The sequence below is a fragment of the Epinephelus lanceolatus genome, chromosome 10 (assembly GCF_041903045.1).
Source record: "Epinephelus lanceolatus isolate andai-2023 chromosome 10, ASM4190304v1, whole genome shotgun sequence".
NCBI lineage: Eukaryota > Metazoa > Chordata > Actinopteri > Perciformes > Serranidae > Epinephelus > Epinephelus lanceolatus.
In genome coordinates this window covers 11217664-11244440 of record NC_135743.1, presented here as the reverse complement: position 1 = coordinate 11244440, position 26777 = coordinate 11217664, and the positions used below count along the sequence as shown (strand labels likewise).

The window sequence follows — 26777 nt, the reverse complement described above, 5'->3', positions numbered from 1 at the left end:
TGAGCCCTTAAAGTCGGGGGACTGTGTGAAGAAATGGTTGTAATTCCTACACGGTTCATACTACATTTTTGAAAAAAGCCTTAAATGAAAGCTGAGAGTCTGCACTTTAAGCAGGTATTCATTGTTTCATTTAAAACCCATTGTGGTGGTGTACAGAGCCAAAATGATGACAAGTGTATCATTGTCCAAATAATTATGGACCTGACTGTAGTTGGGTGAACTCTTGCTTTGTGTTACAGGTGCTGAGTAATGCTCGCCTCTTCTTAGAAAACCTGTTAAGGTAAGTACGATTGGACTCTTCTGAAAAGCGTGTCATTTTTTACTCCTGTCTTTTTTCCTGGGTGCTTTTTCCCAGTATGTCATTCCTGAACAGAGATTCCAGTGATGTTAATGATGAAAAATACCAAACAGAAGTACCAGCTTCTCAAAAATGTCACTGTCTTCTAGTGTACTAATTCTGTTATGTCTCTTTATTGCTCAGTTTGGACAGTAGGCAAAGCATTTTGACATCTCTTGTAGAAAAGCACAGGTGTAATTGATACAACAGTTTCAGGGTCCTGGTATTGTGCATGCTGATACTGGGCCAATGTAACAGAGCCATCAATAGTGTTAGTAGTCACACCTGCATGCACCTGCAGTCTATATAAATAAAACATAAAATGAAGCCTATACTGGGGTAAATCGAAAACAACTCACTAAAATTAAATCATCCATTTCTCCTGTGTTATGCAATAGTACTTATATTCATATGTGTTCTCTCATGTCTTTTTTATGTATGTTTTTTACTTGCTGTGCAACTAATTGCCCTCTAGGGACAAAATAAAGTTGAAGCTGAGGCACAGTTCTTAATTTTTTTAATTTCAGAAGGAAATTAACTTCATTAAGTGACTTTAGAAAACACTTCCTTATTTCAGCAGTTTACACACGTATTTTAAATATATACTGTGTATGAATTGTTGCTTACTGTTTGTACATAGCATCGCCTGTGAAAGTGAAAGCCGACTTCTAGCTCACCTTTTCGACTGTGCATCCCATGTAGGCAGAGTCCCCTGCAGCAGCGCAGGCTCCATTCTGACCTGTGACCCTTTGCTGCGTGTCGTCTCCCTCTCGCTCCCACTTTTCCTTTCAGGCTTCAGCTGTACTATCACTAAAAGGCAAAAATACAAAAAATAATTTTAAAATAATAAAAAAACTGAAGCTAATCCCAGATTTTTTCAGCCTGTGTCCATGATTTTTGTAGCTTCCTCTTTCTCTCGTCCCTACTCACTACCTTTTTATGAAGTCCAGACCTCACCTGTGTGCTGTGCCCAGGATCGTTCCAAACAGGGCAAACTGAAAAATAAAAACTAGAACTTCGGCCTCGTGGTTGTATGCCTCTGCCAACCAGTCAAGGTGTACATCCATGTCTGTCCAAACTCATGTAATATATGTAGAGAAGACTTTGAAGGGATTTGGTAATGGTATTAAGTGTATTTTTTGGCAAAATGTGGATACTTCACACACTTCAGAGGATAGGCGAACAACCTGTTAACACCCCGACCACTGAGTAATCAGATTACTGGAAAAACTAGAATCACCACGTCAAGACTGTATGCCTCCAGTCAAGTTGCAGTGACATTTTACGTCTGTCCAGACTCATATGTAGCCATGACGTGGATGCTTCACATCTTCAACCCAGCAACACGGAAGATCTACACAATCAACAGTCTCACGGTGGACACACAAGATTACTGTCACCAATTCAGTATCTGAGCAAATGTCTCCCATCTGTTCCTGAGATGTGACATTAAATAATAGCCAGAAAGGTGTTTTTGCAGAACATTATGATGTCACAGTGAAGCTGACCTTTGACCTTTTGAATATAAAATGTCATCACTTCATTTTATTCTATTAGACATCTGTGTGAAGTGGATTAGGGTAGTATAAGGTACCTTTAATTTAGATTTGTCTTTTTTCATCTACCATTTCCTTTTTCTTTTGGTTGTGTTTTTAGGTATGGTGTTCTGGTGGACCCTATTCAGGTGATTTCCTTGTTTCTGAAGGATCCCTACAGCTGGCCAGCAGCATGCCTGGTGATTGGTAGGTAAACTTTTAATCTGTCCAACACAATCACAGTCGCCAAATTAATCAGGAGATTAATAAGATGAGATAAAAACTGTTGAACATCAGGAACACTGATTTATAATTAAAATAAGGGAAGAAAATCACATAAAATGTCACTGCTGTTAAAACTGAGCTTGAAAGGTAGATAGATGTCGAACCAAAAATGGAATCACTCATAACCACCAAAGCCTAAAAAATGATATGGGACACATGGGAGTGAGATTCATGTACATGAGTACTGATAGTTTGTCTACTGCTAAAATTTCATCTGGCCATGTCCCCTACATTACACCATTGAGTCATTTAAAAGCAGTGTAGCAATAACACTTCAAAAACATGAAGAAAAATCAACTTTTTGATTTTTTTTGTTTCTGAAATGAAATCACAACATTTTTATAATTAGGTAGAATAACTGAACTGTGTTTGAAGCGGTGTTTCCAGTTTTTGGAGGTGTGATCTGCCTCATTTCAAGCTTTGGTTTACTCTCAGGCGCACGCTACATTCAGAGTTTTTCCACTATTTATTTTTATGGTATATCGCACTGAAAGTCTGCAGTGGTGCAGCTTACAGTGTCTCTAGAGGGACAATCACCTGCCCTATATACTGCACACTGGTACTGTACTGCAGAGAGAGGAGGAGAGTGAGAGAAATGGGGAGCAGGAGAGGAGAGATGAGTGGGGGTGAAAGGAGAGAAGCTGTTGGGGGGAGGGAGCTTTAAATGGAAGAGAAAATAAAGTGATTTAAGTTCTATAGAGAGGGTTGGAAAGAGGGAGAGGATGCAGGGATGAAAAAATGGAGGCATGCTGGAAAAGGGGGAGAGTAAAGGAGTGGGGAGTGAGAAGAGAGGGCTGATGTAAAGTGCTGCATCGGCACAGGGCAGGAGGAGAGGGAGGGAGGAGGAGATGGATGGAGTTAGGGTAAATGACCGCACTGATGATAGTTAAGAGACAGGTGAGAATGGGAGTGTGTTTACGGTAGCATGGACAGTAAAGCGGCTCATTCCCAGAGGGCATTCAGTACTTGTAGAGTCACTGCAGCAACTTGCACGCACACACACACACACACACTGCTACACACAAACACCCCACCAGCGTAAATGAGAAGTCCACAGTTTGTGGTAGCCTACCAGCACAATGGGTAAAGTTTGGAAAACCAGCCTGGGGAGTTTTAAATTTAGGCGACTGTGCCTGTGAGTCACCAGAATAAAAAGGGAAGCAGACACTAGTGTAAGGTATCTCACTACACTACAAGTCTGTTGCTGCCAAAATATCTGCCAAAAGCTGCTGTGTAGATACCTGATGAAAGGTTTACGTGTGTCTAACAGGTGCTAGATGGTGCTGTTTGTTCCAGTTTGATGCTCGACTGGGCTCAATAGTTGCTGTTTGTCAAAGATGCTCAACAGGCCTGTTTCCAGAAGAGATAAAAAAAGAACATTAGTGTGCTATGCGTTTCCTGAGGCCTCTGCTCCTGGGTAGAGTGAAGTGTGTGATGAAGAACGTAAAATAAATCTTATTAGAGGGTTTTACTAAACTTTTGGACTTTTTCAGTGGAGAAAATTTTGCATAAATGAGTGACATTTTTGCTAATCATAATGTAGCTTTGAGTGTACGACTCAGATGAAAAAAAAATGTTTTAAATGGTATTCAGCATTTTTAGTCAATGTACTGGAGGGATCAGTATGAGGTCAGAGGAGATAATTATGGATGGACCTGCATTTGTATAGCGCCTTTCTAGTCATCTAGTGACCACTCAAAGCGCTTTTTACACTACGAGTCAAGTTCACCCATTCACACACACATTCATACACTGGTGGCCGAGGCTACCATACAAGGTGCCACCTGCTACTCAGTTTTAACACACTCACACACCGATGGAACAGCCATCGGAGCAATTTGGGGTTCAGTATCTTGCTCAAGGATACTTCGACATGCAGCCTGGAGGAGCCTGGGATCGAACCGCTGATCTTTCGATTGGAGGCTCTACCTCTGAGCTACAGCTGCCCCTTTATTATGGCAACTTATTATGACAACTTATGGCAACTGGGGGTGTGGGGGAAATGTGAAGCATTTCCTACATTCTGGTGAATTTTGAACAGGTTTTGCACCAAAAATTCAGCACAAAACAAAATTCAGGTGGCAGTTGACAATTCCAGATATAGATATAGAAGATATAATTGAATATAATGCAGTGAAGCTCTCTGGCATTGTGAATTGCTTTCAAATATTTTTCCCCCATAGATCAACTTCACTCATTAAATGTCAGCACACGTGTTTGCATGATTTATTCTTCCCTTCCCTCTTTTGTTTGAGGAAGTAACCCCTTTAAATGTGCATGCGGCACCTATTCATGTCAGTGACACAGTAAGTAATTTGAATTCATTTATAAACCCCTGGATTTATCTGGATTTATTTCTCTATCTACTGTAAAACTTCAGTTAGTAGCCTGGGCTATTATTTGCTTAGATTACTGAAATCAACAGGCCTATATTTGGGACAGGCCTTTAATTCCTTTAACACAAAACTGTTGCTCAGCAAAGATGGGAAATACAGTCAAATTGTTTATTTAAACCAGTATGAATATTACTTGTTTAAAAATAAATCAGTTATGACGTATTCAATTGATCGAACTCCGACAGACAGCGCATCAGAGACAGAGAGTGACTTATGGCACTCAAGGTCACAACACCACTTTATCCTGTGAAATTAATACTCACAACTTTAATTAATTTTTGTGAAAAACCCTTTTGATTCTTTTGATCTGAGGACCCTTACACACTAAGGGAGTATGAATAACTCACAGGGTAATCTAATCTAGAAATAGACACATAATTTCAGGTAGCCTACAACCTGGTTTTATACATCAGAAGAACTTCTCCAAATAAAACAAACTGCTTGGCGACCAGACCAGGTGTCTCATTAAGACAGGTGTTTATTTGTCAAAATGCATAGCCACACTGGGCTAGTAAAAGGGACTGGGTGTTTAATTGGGACTAGGCTTTTAATTGAATTTTTAAGGTATCTAGTTATACAACAAAATATTCCTTATGAATCAACCCTGATTGTTTTAATTCTCAGACTTCTCATGGAAATTTAAGCTTAGTGATAGTTTTGTGACTCAGACTCGCTCTCATCGAATGTCAGTCACCAGCAGTCCGGCACTCCTGAAACTGTTTACCACACATGGCAGGCTGACAGATACGCAACCAAGATGTTGAAAATGTCAAGTGCAAAGATGACCCCCAAAAGTCAAGTGCCAGAAATGCCAGAGGAAACTGGCATATATCAAAAATCTACTAAGAGCAAAGCAGATCACCTGAAACCTGTAAGCAACAGTTTAGCTGTCCTGCAAAGTATTTATTTTTGTAGCTATCTTCTTACTATATAATGACGAAAACTCTGTCTGTCTGTCTGTCTGTGTGTGTGTCTGTTCCACGTTTTTCTCCTCACTGACTTGGTCAATCCATGTGAAATTTGGCACAGTGGTAGAGGGTCATGGGAGGATGTGAATGAAGCAATATTACATCAGTTGGCCAAAGGGGGGCGCTATAGCAACCGACTGAAATTGCAAACTTTGAATGGGCATATTTCATGCCATGTATGTCATAGAGACATGAAACTTTGCACAGAGATGCCTCTCCTCATGAGGAACAAATCTGTCTCAAGAACCCTTCCCTAACTTCCGGTTATACAGATTTTCCGCCATTTTGAATTTTTTGAAAAACACTTAAAATCGATCTCTTCTTAGGAAGTTTGACCGATATGCATGAAACTGGGTGAACATAATCTAGGGACCAATATCTAAAGTTCCCTCTTGGCAAAAGTTGGAAAACTTACTAAAACTGAGCTTCTATAAGGCAATGAATATTGCGGAGGGCGTGGCTCATCACATAAAGGTGTATAACATCTCAAGGGTTTCACCCATCACCACGCAACTTTGTAGGCATATGACCACACATAATCTGAGGGGACCCCTCCATTATTGACCCCATCAAACAAAATGGGGGCGCTAGAGAGCTAATTTCTTATCTAGGCCTAACTGCCATATTGATTTTTACTAAACTTGGTAGATATGTAGAACAGGACGCCTCAAGGTGACTGGAGAAATTTAACTCTAATTGGCAACTGGGTGGCGCTATAACAACAGAAAAATGCTTAAAAATGGTTAAAATGCGACCGATCGCTGTGGCTCCCCCTGTGGCCCAATGTTTTTTGTTTTGTTTTTTTCTAATTTTTGGTATGACTAAGTCATGGTATGGTATACTGTACATATTCATGGAAACTGTCAGTGTGTCATTCTGTCAGTCAGTCATTCTGTCTGTCCCACGTTTTTCTACTCACTGACATGGTCAATCTATGTGAAACTGCACACAGGCATTGAGGATTGGCAAAGGTAGAAGGTGACAAAGCTACTTTTTCCAAACATGTACATGTGCAACTGTTCACTAAATGGGTATGGGCTAGTTATGGCTAACGTGTGACCTGCATGCTAACAAAGCGGCTAATTTTCATGTTATTTTAGGCGCATCAGCTGATGTCCTCTACTCTTATTTTCATATCCTCTAAGCTTCGATAAATCACAGATATTTCTCACTAAAGTTTCCATGTCCAACACTGGTATTCCTTATTGTGCAAATAAACCTTTTATAAAGTTAGTTAACATTTCTTGGTGCAAGCTATTTACCAAATTATGCTATTCAAAAAAAAAAAATGATGAGGGTAAAACTGGTAATGTCAAAAGTGGTGGCGACATGTCCCTCGCATCCTTAGTGTAAATGACACGTGTGCTTGTGCATGATTGGCTTGCTTTATGAACAAATCTGGATCACATGAAGAATGGTTTTGCTTGGAAGGCATCGGTTTTCTCTCTGAACCTCCTTGTCTCTCTTCATAGAACCAAATACACCATGAAGTCAAAAACAAGCATGTGACTGCACCATTAAACAAGTTGATTTGGAATGGCAATGCTGATGGATAGATGCACTGATGACAGAATGATAAGACCCAGTAATCAAAATGTCTGACAGTTAACACATCTGCTCACTCGAGATTAGATTGATTGACATGCTAATGCACTGATTAGGGTCTTAAAATGGAACAATTGCTGCAATTATGTGCCATCAGTGTGGCTCAGCCTGGTCTAGTCAGGGTAATGAGCAATCTACATAGCTGTGGTTTCCCTAAGTTCATTCAGCAATGAGTTACCCCGCAGTTTGAACTGACACTGCTACAAGATTTTAAAGAAGGAGAAATCCACACAGAATTCAGCCCAATTAGCTCCACACTGAATCAGGCTTTGTGGCAACAATTAATACATATTAAAGTGCACATTAAAGCTGTAATTGGTAACTTTTTTGTATTTGCTGAAACTGAGAAAGCTGGTTTGCACAGTGCTTCTTATTTTGGTTGACTGTTTCCAACATGGCGGACAGGTCACAAACTCTCATTTTACAGCTAATTAGTCAGAATATAATGAATATAGTGTTTATGCAAATATCATACAAAGGTTTTTTTTTTTTTTAATAAAAGTTACCTACCACAACTATAAATAAACCAGACTAGGTCAAAACCTAGTACATGACTGGGCTGTGTAAGAAACACCAGAGCGCTCTAATTTGAAATGAGGTCATAAGGTTTATGTTGCCTGAGCCCACAGGAACGACGCTTCGCAACGCTTTTCTTTTTTTCTCAGAGTGTGGATTAGAATATATGCAGTTCACAAAATCTGGACTAAATTCATATATGTACGCTTGAAGATCCACGCATTACTATAAGTGTATGTCATATTAAAACTATTGCAATGGTCAAAGTTGTCACAGTCAAATTTAAGGTGTGTTGATGGATTCATGTCGTCACCTCATGCATTGAATAACATTACAAGTTAACGTTCCACCTCAAAAGTCACCGGCAGTCAGCCCAGTGAATTAAATTATTGTTTCTCAGACTCCAGCTGCTGTGAGAGGCAGCAAAACATCCTTTCACGGAACGGTTCCATTGGTACCATCCACAACTTTTCACAGTGGAAACGGAAAAAAAAGCGTACCGAACTGAACTGAACCGTACTGCTCGGTGGAAACAGGGCTATAGACACAGTCACACAGCAAAAGTGACCTGCTTCCTCTTGAGCTGTAGCCACTGATCAAGCTCTGTTTTGCTCAATTTAACACAACCCTCCTCTCCCCTCTTCAGCTCCGGTCAGTGATGTATCATTATGTCCCTGCATGACTGGTGGAGGCTGCACAGCCATCGACCACAATCAGAGCCAAGTTCCACTAGTATCATTCATTCATTCATTTTCCATAATTGCTTATCCTGTTGGGGGGCTGGAGCCTATCCCAGCTGACATCGGGTGAGAGGCGGGGTACACCCTGGACAAGTCGCCAGACTATCACAGGGCTGACACATAGAGACAGACAACCATTCACTATATAGAGTCATCAGTCAACTTGCATGTCTTTGGACTGTGGGAGGAAGCCGGAGTACCTGGAAAAAACCTACACTGACACGAGAAGAATATGCAAACACAGAAGGGCTCCCCCACCCTGGGTTCAAACCATGAACCCTCTTCCTGTGAGGTGACAATGCAAAGCACTGCACCACCATGCCGCTCGACCAATATCAATAGTTTGTAAATTATCCCAATGGTGCCTATTACCAAAGAGAGAGTGGCGGCATCCATTGGACATGGTAACATGTTCTGGTCAATAACGTTACACGTACATTTGTCTGTCATTCAGACATGGCTCTTCTTCACACAAATTAGTAAGGCGTTCCTCTCTTTTCTCTGTCCATAACTGCCATTTTGACCACGGTTGGCTAGTTAGCTAGCTAGCTTGCTAATTAGGCCATGCTTTTATGCTAACATTACAAAGTTGCAGCCAAAAATGGAGCACTAGAAACTTACTTTCATTCCAAACCATTTTTGGCTCTCAATACAGTACATTCTTTTTTTGTTTTTTGGTTGTTTTATTCCTAAAATCCGAATATTGTAGCTGTTTAATACAAAGCAAGTTCTCTTTTTTGAAGTGTGTGTGTATGTGTGTGAACACTCTCAATTGCCTTGTCACTCTAACTAACTAGCAGTTGGCGTGTGCCTGTGCAACACATATGCTCTGTTAGTGCTGGCTCATTTCTTTCATCAGGTGTCACTGTTTAATCATGTGAGACTGTGTGTGTGTGTGTGTGTGTGTGTGTGTGTGTGTGAGAGAGAGAGAGAGAGAGAGAGAGAGAGAGAGAGAGAGACAGACAGCGTGTTCTATGTGTGAGGCAGCAGGGAGTTGCTAAAAAGGCAAGCGTAAATCTTAATTCACTTAAATACCCAACTTGACACCAAACCAGGACACACATTAGACTTGAAGCCAACGAATCTTAACCAATACTGCTTTGAAAAGAATGATCTAAATAAAGAAACATCCATAGTCAGACTTTGATCCCGCAGAGACTCTTCAGAAGTGGCTTTGTAAGAAATGTAATCTGGATTGTTTCATGGAAACTGACATGAATCTGTCGTTGTGTTTTGACAGCGTCCAACGTGTTCATTCTGGTGGCTCTCTACACAGAAAGGCAGCTGTCGAAGGTGAGTGGAGAGACCCCTGCTTGCACTCCAACATCAGAGCACTGTGGATTTTAACTGTTGAATTTGGAGCACTTTCACAACTCCCAGGAGGGATTATTTTTCTAAAAACTGTTCACTAAAACCGACTGAGTAGCTGACCCTCCCCAGTTGCAACCGCAAATGTTAAATGGTAAAATGAGGAATTAGTTTCACCATCTGCATTTAGGGCATATTCAGTTATGCTCTGTCTGTTTGGCATGAATATGGAACATTGCAAGCTTTTTAAAACTTTAGTAGGCCACCATAACTTGAAATGCGGTTTGGTTTTATTCTAGAGAGCTGTTCAAAAGCAAAGCAAAAACTATTTAGTTTTTATGTTTAGCTGTTGTATTCTTATTGTTGTTAGAATAAGCTCAACAACAAATGACTGTTACCTGAGTAAAGGCAGTTAGTCGGGTGATGATGGTTTAGATTAAACTTGTTGTCTTTAAGATTTAATGTTAAAAAAAACTCCTGCTGTCCCTCTTTGCCTCTCTTTCTACCCAGGGCTCATTCTCTGAACTTGTGGGATTTCTGGTCCATTGCATTAATATGGCAATCATGCTAACATTCCCTGCTGCACTGGTCCTACTGGTCCCCTCCATGACCCCAGGTAAAATGTTGTTTTTACTGTTATTAAAATACCATCTCTGCAACCTTGCTGCTACCTGCTGTTCATAACGACAAGCAGTCGACTAAAATAGTAGCATCCAAACCATTATCCATTCATTGGTAGTTAACAGAGTTGCCATGTGTATAAAACAGAAAATAATGTAATTTTAATAAAGATTAAGGGGACATTCACATCCTTGCCCTTCAGAGAAACAGTCGACCAGTTTGGTAGTGCAGTAAAAGGCATCCCTTATACCGAGCCATAATTGGAGTCGGTTAGTGGTAATGGACCAGTTGGTCATGACTGGATTATTTCCAGCTGGCTCTGAGGAGAAAAGAGGAGAGGAGGGGAGAGGAGGGGAGAACAGAGAAGAAGCGAAAGACAGGAAAGGAGAGATGCCAAAGTGGGTGTGGTTAACAGTACAGGGTCATCCAAGGGTCACCTTCCTCTGTCTTCATCAGGCTGCCTGACAGAAACCATGGCTGCCCTCCACAAGTGACACAGTTCACCTGTGATAAATTAGCAACACTTTACACAACATGTTACAGATTCAGTCAAAACCTTATAGATCCAGTTTTTAATAAAGATTACAGATTAGTAGTAGTAGAACTAGTTAATCAGGATGGGTATCTAATGTAACTTTCATATTCGAGTACACACATTAGATTATTATAGAGTACTTGTAAAAAAGTAAATAAATAATGCAAGAATGGGAATGTAAATTAGCCAATGACGGAAAACAAGTGCAGTTTGAATTATATTTATTGCAAAATCAGGCTTCAGTCAGCCGATTAAACCACAAATTCAAATTTAACACAAAAAATAAGCAAACTTTCTGATGCTGCTGTTACAAAGGTTAGATGCTGCGGAGTCTGGAGTCGCACTCCTCCCAGTCAGTTGAATGTCTGCCCTGGTTAGCAAAAGCTAACACTGCAGCATTAGCAAGTGTAGCAGGTCACCAGGGATGCTGGTAACATTGGAGTATCTAGTTTGGGTGTAGTTTGTTTTACATTGAACTGTCCATTGAATGCATCACCTCCAGGGGCTTACAGCATGACAGTACATATAGAGTTAACATCATTTAGGAAATTAATAACAGTACACTGACTTATTGGGTACACTGACCAGCGCTAAGATACTATACAACTTTTATTTGAAGTCTGTTCTATATGGCTTAATATTTTCAATCAATCCTTTGCAATGTTTTTCAAATAAAGCTGTCTCAAGTCTCAGTTCAAAGGTTAATCTTTCCATAATATAAATTTCATGCATCACATTAAACCAGTCAATTAAAGTGGGAGGTTCTTAATTTAGCCATTTTGTAATTATTGCTTTTTTTTACAGGCAACCAGCATTATTCTATCCAACTTTTACTTTTCCCCAAGCCATCTTGCTTGCACTGTGGTAAAAGTAAAATGAAGGACCTCTACCAAGGATACATATTTTGGACATAATGAACTTGAAAATGTAAAATATTTCACGGCCAAAGTCGCATTCCTCACCTAACCCATAAACGTTTCACAGTAGAAGTGTTTCACACCTTTGACATAATATATTTAGCTCAGATTTTTGGCACAGTCTCAGTCCTGTTTTCATCAAACATCAGTTGGGACACAACCTTTATCTTTACCTTGTCCATGAGACAGACAGATGAGTGAGTTTCTGGTGTCATTTTGCACACATTCTAATGTTTATTTGGTCCAAGAAAATTACTGTTTTAATTCTCCGCTCCTCTCCTGTTTTGGTATATTTCCTTTCCTCTCCTCTCATCTGTTCTCTCACTGGGAGGTGAAGGCGTAAAGGAGTCAGTCCATCTGTCTGTCTGTTTTCCTCTCTGCGCTGCTGTTCACACAGGAAGGGCAACGACAGAGGGCAGGTGTTTGTGTGTGTGTGCATATGTAGCAATATGTGTGTGCATCTACTGTACACTGTTAATGCAACCAGTATTCAGCCATTCAGCAAGGACCTGATATCAAGCTTCATTTCAAACTGTTTTAAATTTCTTTTGAGGAATACTGGAGTGATGAGGGGAACCTGATCTTCTGATGTCCTTAATTGTGTGCAAGTCTGCTACAAGGAATTCTTGGGTTCAGAATGAACAATAGGGAGTAGCTGTGTTTTTCTGAGTTTGATTCTATACGCTTCTCAGTATAGTCAGACAATCTACGGTGTACATACAGTGTAGCCCTGCATACCTGATGTGTTCTTAAGTAGGTGTAAATGCACTGTAACACTCTGCTCATGCAGTCACTATTTAGCACTCTACATTAACCAGTGGGCTGCTGTACAATGAGAGGTGTGAAACTGTTTTGTTGAACTCTGTTTCTCTGTCATAAAACCTACAGCTCGCCAATGTTCTGATGAAGCAACTGACAGAAAGCAGCAAGTAAAATATGAGGGAGCAGGTGTATGGCACTCTGACAGCTCTCAGAGGCCACGTTTACATTGGATATGGGTCACGCAAACAGTATATTCTGTTCAGATATTCCAAAATTCCAAATTTAGCATTTCACCATTCAGACGTGGTTACGCCGGCATTATTCAGATTTTAAAAACATTATTTGGGCATGTATACAGTGCATTAGGAATATGTGTCTCAACTGGGGGTTTCACCACAGTTTGCAACACACAACCTCTTGCCTGTTTAAGGTCAGCTTTGTGTGTTGTCATGGATATGTTGTGTGCAAACCACCAACAGTTTGTAAGGCTGGTGTAGAGATGCATGCCCAAAAGAAAAGCTGGCATTTCTGGTCAGAAGCACAAGAAGCACACCTACTTTTAAACATCATTAAAGACTTTGATGTCAACAGGTTTTTGATATGCGCAAATATTGCAACACCGACCTTTTCGAGGAGGTGGTTGAAGGAATGAGAGAGGGAGGCTGTGTTTGCACGGTCTTAACAAGTCCACCACTGAACTTTGAAAAAATCCTATTTTGATGCAAAGAAGAAAAATAACAAGCGGCTCCAGCCATTCCACTTTTCTAGATTTTGACGTGATAAACAACATGTTAGAGTACAACATGTTACTCAGAGTTTGCACGGCTGCGTGTACAAGGGAGTGTTAGTGAAATATTAATTTTTATTAGCCATGTAAACAGCTTAGTAGGAATATTGTGTTTTTTGGAATAAGGATGAAAAATGTAATGTTTTGTGCGTGTAAACGTAGTCAGTGTGATGAATGAGAGAAGCAGAAATCCTCTGCACAGCAAAACAATTCACACAGGTGCTGCTGCTCAAACATAGTGCACCTTTTTAGGCTCCTAAGGTCACATCTCAGATCCAAACCTAGACAATAATCCGTGTCGCACAGGCTTGAAAGGGAGGTGTGTCAAATTGAGTCATCTGAGGTACATGCAATAGGTATCATGTTAACTGAGCGTGGCATATCTAGCAGTATAACGGGTTTTTTTTTTTGTTACCTGTCACTCCAGACTGTTGTCCATGTCTGTATAATTTTATGCCTCTGCACCCGAGATGCCGTGGCTGAAGTGTTATACAATACAACATTTCAAAAACACCTTGAGGGGATTTCTTTCTTTGGCACAATTGCCACTAAAACTTGAGAATAAACTTATCAGAATCAAGGTCAAGGTCACTGTGACCTTACAAAACATGTTTTTGGCCATAATTCAATAATTCATACACAGATTAAGACAACATTTCACACAAATGTCTAATTGGATAAAATTATGAATTGACTGAACATTTTATATCAAAAAGGTCAAAGGTCAGCTTCACTGCGACATCTTAATGTTCTGCATAAATACATTTCTGGCCATTATTCAACATCATATCTCAGGAACAGAAGGGGAGACATTTGGTCAGATACTGAATTGGTGACACTAATCTTGGGTGTCCATCTTGAAACTCATGAAACTAGATTCTGTGTGGCGACGTGAGGACGTGAAGCATCCACATCATCGCTACATATGACTGTGGACAGACCTGAACGTAAACTGTAATTGCAACTTGACCAGAGGCACACAACCTCGAGGTAGTAATTCTAGTTTTTCCAGTAATCTGATTGGTCAGAGTTGGAGCACGTTAGCTGTCAGCTAAGTTACCACAGTTATTTATCACAGGAAAAAGTGAACAAGCTTCGTAGTACTGAAAACCCAGGGTTAACTTTGAGGTTACCTCTCTAACCCCTAACCCTGCTCTGTAGCGCAGGCTTCAGGTCTTTGTCAGTCTGGAGTCTGCTGGCAGAGAAAAACAACTTAAAATAGTACAGTCAGATTTTTTTAAATTTTAACATGGATGGTTTTGAGTTTAAAGACACATTCATGGCTTCGGTGAGAAATTGTGAGAGGGTGATAATTGGCTCCTCTGGTATGTTTTTTCTCACCTAAGCTCCACCTCTCTGTGTTTCTATGATTACTATGTACAGTATTCACATTTGGAGCCAATCTAGTTGTCTCGAAGCCACATAGAGCCAAAGAGGCAGATGGTTAATGGATAAGATCTGCTGTAGTTTGATGCCAGGTGTGCTAACCTCCACCTCACCCTGTTGGCACAACAGTTTTTATTAGTGTGTCTGTTTGTGCACATGTATGACTGTGTGTGGGTGTATGCTTGTTGGTGTGTGTCTTCCTCTCTGTTCAGCATGATCCTCTGCTATCAAGCATATGGTGAATATTGATAAAGCCCCTGGTAGGCAAACTGCTCAGTTGGCCTGCGTTTGTGTGTCCGTGTGTTTGTGTGTGTGTACGAGTGCACACTAAAAGATTTCAAAATAAATTCATTAATCTCACATCAACTATTTTTTTTTAATATTGACTCCCAAAAACTGACACTGACACAGTTTTAAGTGCACACACACACTGGAAAACACAGCAACTATATAATAATGTCCTTGGCATAGTTAGCCTGCTCTCATACAGATGATTTATTTTACTGGGCTTGTTTTGCTGTTTGTTCAAGATCAAATGACGTCCTTTCTTCTTCTCTTCTCCTTCCTTTCCCCACTCTTTAAATCTTCCCTTCTCTCTCTTTGTTTTTCTCTTGCTCTCCATTCTGTCCCTATTTCTCCCTACATCAGCTAACACTGCCTTCACCTCCTCTATGTGTCCTGTATCTCTGTGTGTGTATCTATCTGTAGCTTTACATGTTTCATTTTATTTTATTTTATGTTCTTGCATCTGGTACATTGGGTCTAGGAAATAACTTTACAAATAACATTTATTATTATTATTATTATTAATATTTGCATCGGTATTAATTTATTGTTTATCATTTATTATTATTAATCTCCTTCTTACACTTTGTGCTCACTTTCTCCTCAATCAATCGATCAAATTCTATCTACAAAGCACCTTTCAAACAAGTCAATGCACTTCAAAGTGCTTTACAAGGCATTGACAAAAAGGATATTAAAGATTCACAGCAGTGTGAAGGATTTAAAGGGATATATTGGCAGCAATGTAATATAATATAATAAGAAGGGCTGTCAAAATAACACGTTAAGTCAGTTAAATAATTACAGAAAAAATTGCGCTTTAAAAAATTTTACGCTGATTAATCGCATGCTGTAGTGCAGTTTGACCTGGTGCATCATTGAAGGCCACAGTAGCTTTGTCACATGATGGAGGCAGACAAGACGACACTGTTTGGCCCATGAATGGAACATTTATATTTGACAAACACCCAGATGGAGCTGTTGATAGGAGCAACGTTTTCTGCAATTTCTGCAGTAGGGAATCTTCGTAGCATCGGGTACTGCAAGCCTGAAATATCACCTCAACACAAAGCATTTAGCAGCAAACCCAGAGGTCTGAGCTAGCACAGCCTCTGATGGTAGCATTTGCAGCCAGCCTCATCGAGCCACTCTCGACCAGGCGTTCAGACGCAAACTGAGTAAGTCTACCTACTAACTCCTTTACAAAATGGTTTGCAATGGACTGCAGACCAGTTTCAGTGGTAGAGGACAAGGGGACAATTGTGTCTAAAATCCAGCAGCTTTACTACGACACATCTGCCAAAATACATAAATACGAAACACATCTAAATACTTTCACAGCAAAATTTGATGTATGTGATTCATTTAAATTAGTTAATCACAGAGCATGTAATTAATGAAATTATTTTTTTTTAATTGCTTGACAGCCCTAATAATAACTAGTTTACTTTAGTGTATAATCCCCTGAAAACACAAGTCATGTGTTTTTATTACCTTAGATTGAGTCGCTTATATCTACATAGTTAGTGGGTCCTTGTAGTAGGAGGTCGACATGTTGCATCACCATGTTTCTACAGTAGCCCAGAGTTGACAAACCAAGCACTGGCTCTAGATAGGGCCAGTTGTGTTTTTAGCATAAGCCATCGTAGTTAGCAGCCCTTCCACGACGAGCAGCATTGATAAAACACCTGCTTTGTTAGCTTGTGCTAGTGAGGCTAGTGATGTTGAAGTGACCAGAAGGAGAGCAGCTCCAGACTCTGGAGATGATCCGCTAGTGCAGCGTTTAACCTATGTAACGGCAGCATCAGAAAGTTTGCTGTCTTTTCTTATGTTAACTTTGAATGTGTGGTTTAATCGGCTAATTCAGGCCTGGTTGTTCAATAGATGAATTCAGATTGCACTTGTTTTTAGTTGTTGGCCAATTTACATTCATATTCTTGTGTATGTGTGTGTGTTTGTTTGTTTTTTTTTTGGGGGGGGGGGGACATTTCTTAAAACTGGATCTATAAGGTTTTGACTGACTCACTCTGAGAAGTACAGCGTGCTGATGTATCATTTTATGTTAAGTGTTGCTATGGTTTCTGGCAGCCTGATGAAGACAGAGGAAGGTGACCCTTGGATGACCCTGTACTGTTAACCACACCCACTTTGGCATCTCTCTTTTTGCGCCTTTCCCTCCTCCGCCCTTCTCTTTGTTAAGTGTTTTTACTGGTTTTAAACACAGGTCTGTTTGTCTTGGAGAGGAAGAGACAGAGGATAATTTGGCTCCCGGTACAAACTTCCCGAACAATGAACACTGAGGGAATTCAAAGTAGAAGTTTCAGCTGGTTGTAATATGCAATCCTCACTGCTAGATGCAACTAAATCACCCTAAATCTTACACACTGTTCCTTTAGAAATAGTAAAATATTAATAACATAAAAGAGCAACAACAATTAAACATAAAACGAGTTAAATAAATTAAGATGACAATAAAATCAGTTTAAATGAATAATAAAATTATAAAACACCACATAAAATCCAAACTAAATGTATTGGTTTTTAGTTCCAATATTATTAGAAACAGCTAAGAGAGAAGAAGCTTCCTGGTTCATAGAGTAAAAGCATTTCTGACCGGTAGTCTGATGCAAATCAATATAAAAACTAACATGTAACGAGTGTAAAGACAGAACATGTCTAATGTGTGCGCCCCTTTTGGTCTCTTCATCTCTCAATCCTCTCCTCACTTCCTCCCTCCTTTTTTCTACCCTCTATTGGTTTCCCCTTATCCCTGCTTCTAATCCTCCCATACAGTGCATCAGTTGGTTACATGTTTTCACATTATCACCTCTCTGTTTCTCTGTTATAACAGTTGGCGGTGCCTTCACTCTTGGTACTTACACCATCCTCTTCCTAAAGCTTTACTCCTATAAGGACGTCAACATGTGGTGCAGAGAGCTGAGCACTGCCAAGGCCAAGACACTGGCCAGGTCGCTGTCTTGTAAGTCACAAACATACATGTACCGACATATTTTGGCCGGGGAGGGGTTGCTTACTAAATTTAACACCTAATTGAGAATGGCTCTTTGCTCAGTTTCTGTGTATGTTTCAAATTTCTTACCCAAAATGAACTCTCAGCCCCCGTGCTCATGCTGTTACAGTGACATCTAATGGCAGATAGTGGATCCTGCAGCTCTTAGATAAAATGGAAGTTTGACAGTTACAGGAACTGTCGCAGGACTGTGTGGAAATTTGATTGTGTAACAGAAGTTGTTGCATGTCAACATCCACACTTAATTGCATTAAATTATTTTCTCTGCATTTGTATGAAATTGACTGATAAAAAACAATGTTGGCTGACACTTACTTTGTCTCATTTGTTTGTGTGTGAATTCTGCCCAAAGGTCCGTCCGCACAGCATCTCAAAGGCAACCGTGAGGTGTGTTACCCTGGCAACCTCACCATCAGAGGTACCCAAATACACCCTTCTTGTGTTTTTATGAAGTTTTATTGATAATGTCTCTACCATGTTCCACTGCCTCTGTTTTATGTGTTTCATTTTGGCGTCCTCTCCATCTCTGTAGACATGTACTACTTTGTCTTTGCGCCAACTCTGTGCTACGAGCTCAACTTCCCCCGCTCTCCTAATATTCGCATGGGTTTCCTGCTGAGGAGATTGTTTGAGATGGTGAGGAAATATCTCATGTCAGCATCAGCCAGAAAACAACACCTTTGCTGTAGCTGTATGTTCAAGTCAAAAAGCACTCCCCCCACCTTTTCCTGTTAGTGATTGATCCAAGTGCTCTGGGGTATTTTTGTCAATGCTCTCACAATTTTACAAGCATCTCCCAATAAAGTACTAAAGAGCAAGAACACCTGCACAGCTTTTAACAGCCGAGTGTTTGCTTTGCATGCTGGTGAAGAGGGTGATGAATTAAAAGAAATGCTGCTTATTTAAGGGAAAATACTGGGTTTTTGTTTTTTTTAGTTTTTGCCATCATTATTAGCGGTTTATATAATATTATACACATAAAATTAAATGCTTAAATTTGGGGACATGGTGATGCCACGGTCCAAAAAGGGCAAAGAACGTAAGCAGTCAGACAATTAGACATGTAAACCACCTCTGTTCTAACAGTTTAGTAGAATTACAGTCCAGTAATGATACATAACTAAAAAAAAAGATCTTTAAAAGTTAAAAAAAAGCCTGAATGGTTCTTTATCTGATGCGCGCCCCATCTCCTCTGTCGATCGCTCACTTTATTGATGTGTTTTTTTGTCCCCAGCTGTTCCTCATCCAGCTGTTAGTTGGTCTTACTCAACAGGTATGTCCTATAATGTAATCTAAAGGTAATGTGTGGTGCTGTATTTGACTGTCATTCACATTGCATTAATGACATGATTTTAGGTGTTTGTGTGATCATATTGCCTCTATTGCCCAAACTGTGGAAGAACTACGGAAAAATGACTCTAAACAAGACAATATGTAAAGTTCCCAGTTATGTCTGAATGCTGCTTTTTGTTTTCTTTCTATCAGTGGATAATTCCCATCATTCAGAGTTCCATGAAACCACTAGAGGTGAGTAAGACAAAATGCTAGTGACGCTTATACTGCACGAAACAACATTGCACTGTGCTGTTTTCAAATGCAAAGTGCTGCTGTGCATCATTTGTTAATCTATGAGTGTCTCCTCTCCTCTGTAGGACATGGATCTGTCCAGGATGACTGAGAGACTTCTAAGATTAGCTGTGAGTAAAAACATACATAAATATAGTACTACTTGTGGACACTGACGCTGTGTGTCTTCATGCTTGCTGTGACTTTAAGACCAGAACATAAAATATCACATTTTTTCGGTCCGGCGGCAGTTCACAGCCTCAAACACTCGCCTCTCAATGGGCACAATTGGGGAAAAAAAGGCAGACACTTATAAAAAAAAAAGTGCTCTTCAGCCTAAGAGAAGATCATGCTACAACTACAATCACCGGACACTTTATTAGTTACACATTCTAGTACCAGGTTCGACCCCCTTTTGCCTTCAGACCTGCCTTAATTATTGGTGTCATGGATTCAACAAGGTGCTGGAACATTCCTCAGAGACTTTGGTCCATATTGACATGATGACATCACACAGTTGCTGCAGATTTCCAGAATCTCCCGTTCCACCACATCCCAAAGGTGCTCTGTTGGATTGAGATCTGGTGACTGTGGAGGCCATTGGAGTACATCTGCTTCAAGGTTGGACGTGTTGTTGGTTCAGAGATGGTCCTCTGCAGACCTTGGTTGTAACCAGTGGTTATTTGACTTCCTGTTGCCTTTCTATCATCTTGAACCAGTCTGGCCATTCTCCTCTGACCTCTGGCATCAACAAGGCATTTTCACCCAGAGAACTGCTGCTCACTGGATATTGTCTCTTTGTCGGACCATCCTCTGTAAACCCTAGAGATGGTTGTGTGTGAAAATCCCAGTAAATACTCAGACCAGCCCATCTGGCACCAACAACCATGACACGTTCAAAGTCACTTAAATCACCTTTCTTTTCCATTCTGATGCTCAGTTTGAACTTCAGCAGGTCGTCTTGACCATGTCTACATGCCTAAATGCTGCCACGTGATTGGCTGATTAGCTATTTGCGTTAATAAGCAGTTGAACAGCCGGTGAGTGTATAACACTGCTCCACAGCCACTGTAGCGGCTAATAAATACATTATCAGAATCAAAATCACATTTTCGTTGCACTGATGTTTTACCAAATATTACTGTTACACAAATGAAGGATTACATGGGTTACACACTGCTTATTGTCATGTAAAGTTATTCATCACTGTAACAAGAGTATGTTATCTCACCATGACTTTGTTGAGAGTATAGACAGGAAACATGCTTGAGTTTTGCAACAGGCTTTTGCTAACAGTTAGTTTGGACATCTCCTCTTAAATGTCTCACAGTCATATATATGTTGTCCTCTAACCCTTCTCCAGGTTCCTAATCACTTGCTGTGGCTGATGTTTTTCTACTGGTACTTCCACTCGTCTATGAACTTCACCGCTGAGCTGCTGCGCTTTGGAGACAGACAGTTCTACAGAGACTGGTGGTAAGTGTATGTGCATGTGGTGGGAATGGATTTGCATGCATACTCATGAATAGAAAAATGTAAAAGAGAAGGTATGATGGTGGATCATTTCATTACTGTACAAAGCTAATGGGGGGAGTCACTTTATGCATCCCACCTTTTCTGCATTGCAGGATAATTACTATTTGTTCATCTTCTCCTGCATGACGACAAAGATTTTAGGCTTTTTCATGTTCATCATTATTGATAAAAATGCCTTAGATCAATTGTTTAAACCCTGTAATGCTTCAACACTGTATTTGCTGACTTTTCTTTCAGGAACTCTGAGACAGTGACATATTTCTGGCAGAACTGGAACATCCCTGTACACAAGTGGTGTCTACGGTGAGTTATTCGCACACTAACACACTGAGAGGGAGCAATGAAATTTATAGAAGTGAACACAGGGGACAGCAGTGGGTTTGATGCAGGGAGACAGACTTAACAAGGCACACTGATGTATTTGGGAAATTGATTCATCTGGCTGCGAGAGAGTAAGTGCTGGTAATAAATACGGCGCCTGCAGCTAGTTCCACATGCACTAACACAGCAGCAGGAGCAAATGCAGTGAGGTTATATTAAACAAGACAAAGCAAATGAAATGCTACTTAAAGCCTATTTCCTTTGAATTCCTGTTAGGGAGGGAGAATTACAGCACATATGAGAGTTTAGATGTTTCAACATATCGTATCACACATTAGGTAAACAAATACTAAATGACTGACAAAACAAATAAGTCTTTATCAGTGGGTTTGACATCCTGGTTTACAGTAAATGTCCATCCATCCATTTCAGCATCTGTTTTTTTGTCTGTCTTGCAGCCACTTCTACAAGCCACTGCTGAGGAAAGGATTTAGTAAAATAGTCAGCCAATCAGCTGTCTTCTTCTTGTCGGCTTTCTTCCATGAGGTAAGAGCTGAGACCAAGACCACTTTCACTACCTACGTTGAATCCTGTTTCAGGTTCTTGTGCAAAATCTTAGGGTGTTTTCACATATATAGTCTTTTTAAATTAACTGAACTCAGTCCTCTGAAAGTGCACCAAAAAGTGGACCAACAGTAAAAGGGCCTCAGTTCTCTTTCTGGTCAACTTCAGCTCTGATGGGGCCTCAATCCTTTTTCTGTTCACTCTATAACCTATGTGTAATATATATTGACATAGTTTTGTTTTTACTTAAATGTGGCACTGCAGTGCAGTTATGAAGCCCCTCGCTTTCACGTGGACTTAAAATTGGAGGATAACCTTAGTGTTTCTGTGCTGTAAACTGTTGCTGGTTGATGTATTCTGCATTCCACATCTGAAGACGTGCAGTATCTTCCGTGGACCAAACTATTTCTCATCCTGCTTCCTTGCAAGCATTACAGGCCGACATGGTTTTGTCTGGTTTTTCAAGCATCCCAGTTCAACACCATGTGATCTAGAGGGCTAAATACAATGGCAAAGAGCAAAGCGAGCCTGGAGCACTTTGTGTTCACAAGGCACAGGTTAAGTGAACCTCACCACAGACTTGAAGCAAACCATACTCAGACCAGCTCGTATGGTTCGCTTCAGAGGGGTCTGAGTTCTCTTGGAGTGTTCACATATTCGCAAAAAAAGTTGACTCTGAATCTGTTCAGAGGGCTGAAAAGGACTAAATGTGAAAACACCCTTCAGTTATATTTTGTAGAGAACGCAGTTTATTTGATATAATGATTTTTGTCTCTCTGTCTGTTTTGGTGTCAGTACTTGGTCAGTGTTCCTCTCAGGATGTTCAGACTTTGGGCCTTCATGGGCATGATGGCGCAGGTAAGAACCAAGACATGTCACTGATGAAATAAACTTACAACTGTGGTCGTAACAAACCTGTATATTATTTCATTTAAAACTGCGTCATATGCACTGTAATCTATAGGGGTAACTCAGTATCTCAAGACAGCCTTGAGGGAGTTCCTTTCAGTTTTGCACAAACATCTAACTGGACTCAAGAATGAACTAATTAGATTTTAGTGGTCAAGGTTCAGGGTCACTGTTAAATGTGCGTGTCCGCCTCATTCTTGTGAATGCGATGTTTCAAGAAGGTCGTGTGCAGTTTCCTCAGATTTGGCACAAATGTCGTCTTGGACTCAACAATGAACTAATTAAAATTTGGTCAAAGCTCAATGTGACCTCAAAAATACCTGTTTTTGGCCATAACGCAAGACTTCATGCGCTAATTATGACAAAATTTCACACAAATGTCTAACAGTACATAATTATAAAGTGATGACATTTTATATCCAAAAGGTCAATGGTCAACTTCACTGTGACATCATACAATTCTGCACAAACACTTTTCTGGCCATTACTCAACGCTATAACTCTGGAACAGAAGGAGAGACATTTGGTCAGACACTGACTCTAATCTCAGGTGCCCACCTTGAGCCTGTGCTGATTGTATAGATCTGTGCTGCTGTGTGTGAAGCATCCATGTTTTAAAATATGTAGCTTTTGCAGCAACATCTGTATTTGAGGCACTGTCAGCTGTCACGGCTACATATGAGTCTGGACAGATACAGTACAGCTGTTAACTGCAACTTGAGTGGTTTGCGAAGGCATCCAAACACGAGGCAGTAATTCTAGTTTATTGGGAGAAACCAAGCAGTTCTATGTAAAGTCAGAAATTCAGCACCCCTATATAACACAAATGGAACAATCCTTTGTTTCATCAACACATTTTCCTGCAACTACACGACTCAACTGTGAGTTCGGCAGTCGAATCAGGCTTCTAAGATCTAATCGTCAAATAGTCAATTATCTGAGGTCACCCTTAGTTATCTAAATACACCATTGATACTAAAAGTCAAAATAAAGACAAGTGGATTTTTGACTCCTATGGGACATTTTAAAAGGTGCTCTCTGTGTTTGGCCTTGGCTCCAGTATCATTAACTTAATTAATAACCTCATTAACACAACAAGGCATATTTGATGTATTACGGAGAATATAGCAGGACAACAGGCAGTATAATTACCTCTTGGTCTTTGCTGACTTTGTTGGTTTGTTGTTCATTAGAGAGTGCTGAGACTCGGACAACCGAAATCAGAAACAAAATGTGAGACTGTAATTAGTCATTAAAAACCCAATCGCCCACTGTGTTTATTTAATTTCTTTTTTTTTTTTTACCCATCAGCTTCCATTAGCCTGGATTGCTGGTCGCTTCCTGCGGGGCGCCTACGGCAACGCTGCAGTGTGGATCTCAATCATTATTGGCCAGCCATTCGCCGTCCTGATGTACGTCCACGACTATTACGTCCTGAACTACAGAGAGGAGTCTGAATAATGTACACAAACACACACATATGTACATACACATCTACCACCTTCATCTTGTACGTTCACACACAAACACAGAAGTACCACTTGCGTCCAGTGCAGCTCAACAGATATCGCCCTTTTTTTCTTTCTTTTTTTTTTGTTAAGATTATTTTTTTTGGCTTTATTTGATAGGATAGCTTTAGCATGGAAGGGGTAGAAAGGAGGGGATGACATGCAGCTAAGGGCCATGAGTCAGGACCAAACCCGCAGCTGCTGCAGCAAGGGCACAGCCTCTGTACATGGGGGCGCCCGCTCTATCAGGGAGCTACTGGGTGCACTAAAGGATGCTGTACTTTACACGTCAGGGTGAACTTATCACATCCTGATCATAGCATGTTTACATAAAACACTTTGGCTGTTGTATCTTCCTGCAATGTTTTTTCATCCCAGAAAAAAATATTTTTTAAGCTGGGAAAGATAAGAATTGCTAACATGAGGAAATATTGTAAAACTATGTTGACTCTTGAAAAACTACTGTAACGCAGGAGAGTTCACTTCAGTATCCATTGATGTAGTCATCTAGCATTTCACTCAGGTGATTTTTCTTCCAGTGTCTTTTTAAAACCTCTCACTGCCAGTTTGCCAAATGTATCAACGCCTGCATGTGGTACTGCAGAAAAGCTTCTCTGTTTTACCAGAGAGGCTTTGCTCCTCTTCAGCTGTGTGCATGGACAGTATAATGACTGTGGCTGAATTTTATCAATTGTCAAGTTGACAACATGATTCAAGTGCCTTCATAAAAGTTATGAGAGAGTTTTATGACCCACTGTGTTTCCTCTCTGTGAGCCAAAGGGGCCTGAATGTGTCTGGTTTTACTGTGAGATGGAACATCACGAAGAGAAATGAATGGATGCTGGTAGGATTTTATAAATGTACAATATATTTTTTAATGATGTTTTACTTTGTCAGTTATGAAAAGGCCAGCATTATTGTATGTGTTTTTTCATCATAATAATACAGCACACATCCAATCGTCCAATCAGGCCAGCAATTTTTTTTTTTTTTTGTATTACTTTTTTGCAGAAAACAGACAATGCAAATTCACTGAATTGGTGTTTTTATTGTACTTCTATCTCATTGGACTGCTGGATTATCTAAATACAATGTGTGTGTCTGAAAATAAACATTCAGAATTCAATTTAAGTCTTGTGTTTAAGAGTGTGTGTTATTTTGTGCCAATGGTTTATCAGTCTTTTGTTTTTGTTTTTTTTGCATTGTGAGTAATTATGATATTTCTCATTAGATCAAGGGTTAATCAAAATGAAAAGCTAAAGGTCGGTGTGACAGGCTCTCCTCTTTACATTGAAACTCGTACACACAGAGAGCCAGAAGAGGGAGAGCAAGGTTTTAGTAGCTACATTTGTTATACAGTGGCTGACAAATGTATGCAAACATTTATCAAATCACAATCAGTGGTACCCCTTAAAAGTTTTAATAGGGGTAACCAGATGGAGCCACTGGAAATCTTGGGGTGACACACCAAAACCAAAAGCCATAACTGAATTTAGAGAATTCAGTTATGCTGTTGTATAGGCTATGTGAAAACTATGTCAATAAGTGACTTAAGAAACTGCATACTGATATGCTCTTCCACTACTTCTTAGTGCAAATTATACTCTATCTCTAATATTAAGTACAGCTTGATACAGCCTATTTGTTTTACGCTATTTATTCCCAATTTTATGAGTGACTATGTCTGTTATTAGACAGTTTTGTCTCTCTGTTGTGTCCATACAGTCGGTTTTAATTCTCACATTCTCTTGTACTAGTTTCACTCACAGACATTGAACACACCACAAGTTAAATGACTTAAAGCGACCATTAGTCGGTGATATTCATCATGATTAAGCTACCTACCAGGCTTAATATCAAACTTAAGACAGTGATAAACATCATTTTACCACTTTGCTACTGGGCATCTCAGCTGGAGACACAAAACTGTGGCATGAACTGTGTGTGCTTGCGCTTGTGTAGATTTGTCATCCAGAAATGTGAGGACAAGACTGTGAACCTGTATTTTGTCAGCCTGACAGTGAATTAAACAGCAAGTCTGAGGCATATCACGAAGTTTCTGTAGGCGTGTGTACGTGCTCTGCTGGTGTGACATTTGGCTAAACAATCGTCAGCGGGGATTAGAGTGTAGATGTGACAGGAGACGCGGCTTTGCAGGACACAATATAGAAAATCAGCTCACAGCAAAAAGGAACTTTATTTTCTCCATCAATCTTGTTTTTTTTTTAATTCCAAGAATTAAGATTAATTATTTCCAAAAACAGGACTCCATCAAAGGGTGAAAAGCTAGTCTGGGACATGGGCTCATGTGGGGACTCACTGGAAACATGCACACGACTGTTTGTTGAGAGATTTGTTG

General features: G+C 40.1%; 1 protein-coding gene across 1 annotated transcript in view; it reads left to right on the top strand.

Moving 5' to 3' along the window:
* The window catches only part of dgat1b (diacylglycerol O-acyltransferase 1b), a 31478-nt gene extending 5929 nt beyond the window's left edge, over positions 1-25549 (top strand). The window contains exons 3-17 of the mRNA XM_033639605.2: positions 240-280; positions 1994-2079; positions 9623-9675; positions 10201-10306; positions 17835-17963; positions 18367-18432; positions 18547-18650; positions 19249-19287; positions 19500-19541; positions 19667-19711; positions 20944-21056; positions 21354-21419; positions 21896-21983; positions 22797-22859; positions 24222-25549. Of these exons, the coding sequence (XP_033495496.1) occupies positions 240-280; positions 1994-2079; positions 9623-9675; positions 10201-10306; positions 17835-17963; positions 18367-18432; positions 18547-18650; positions 19249-19287; positions 19500-19541; positions 19667-19711; positions 20944-21056; positions 21354-21419; positions 21896-21983; positions 22797-22859; positions 24222-24371 (1191 nt within the window). The 3' untranslated portion in view covers positions 24372-25549. The remainder of the gene's footprint in view (positions 1-239; positions 281-1993; positions 2080-9622; positions 9676-10200; positions 10307-17834; positions 17964-18366; positions 18433-18546; positions 18651-19248; positions 19288-19499; positions 19542-19666; positions 19712-20943; positions 21057-21353; positions 21420-21895; positions 21984-22796; positions 22860-24221) is intronic.
* Positions 25550-26777: the final 1228 nt, after the last annotated feature.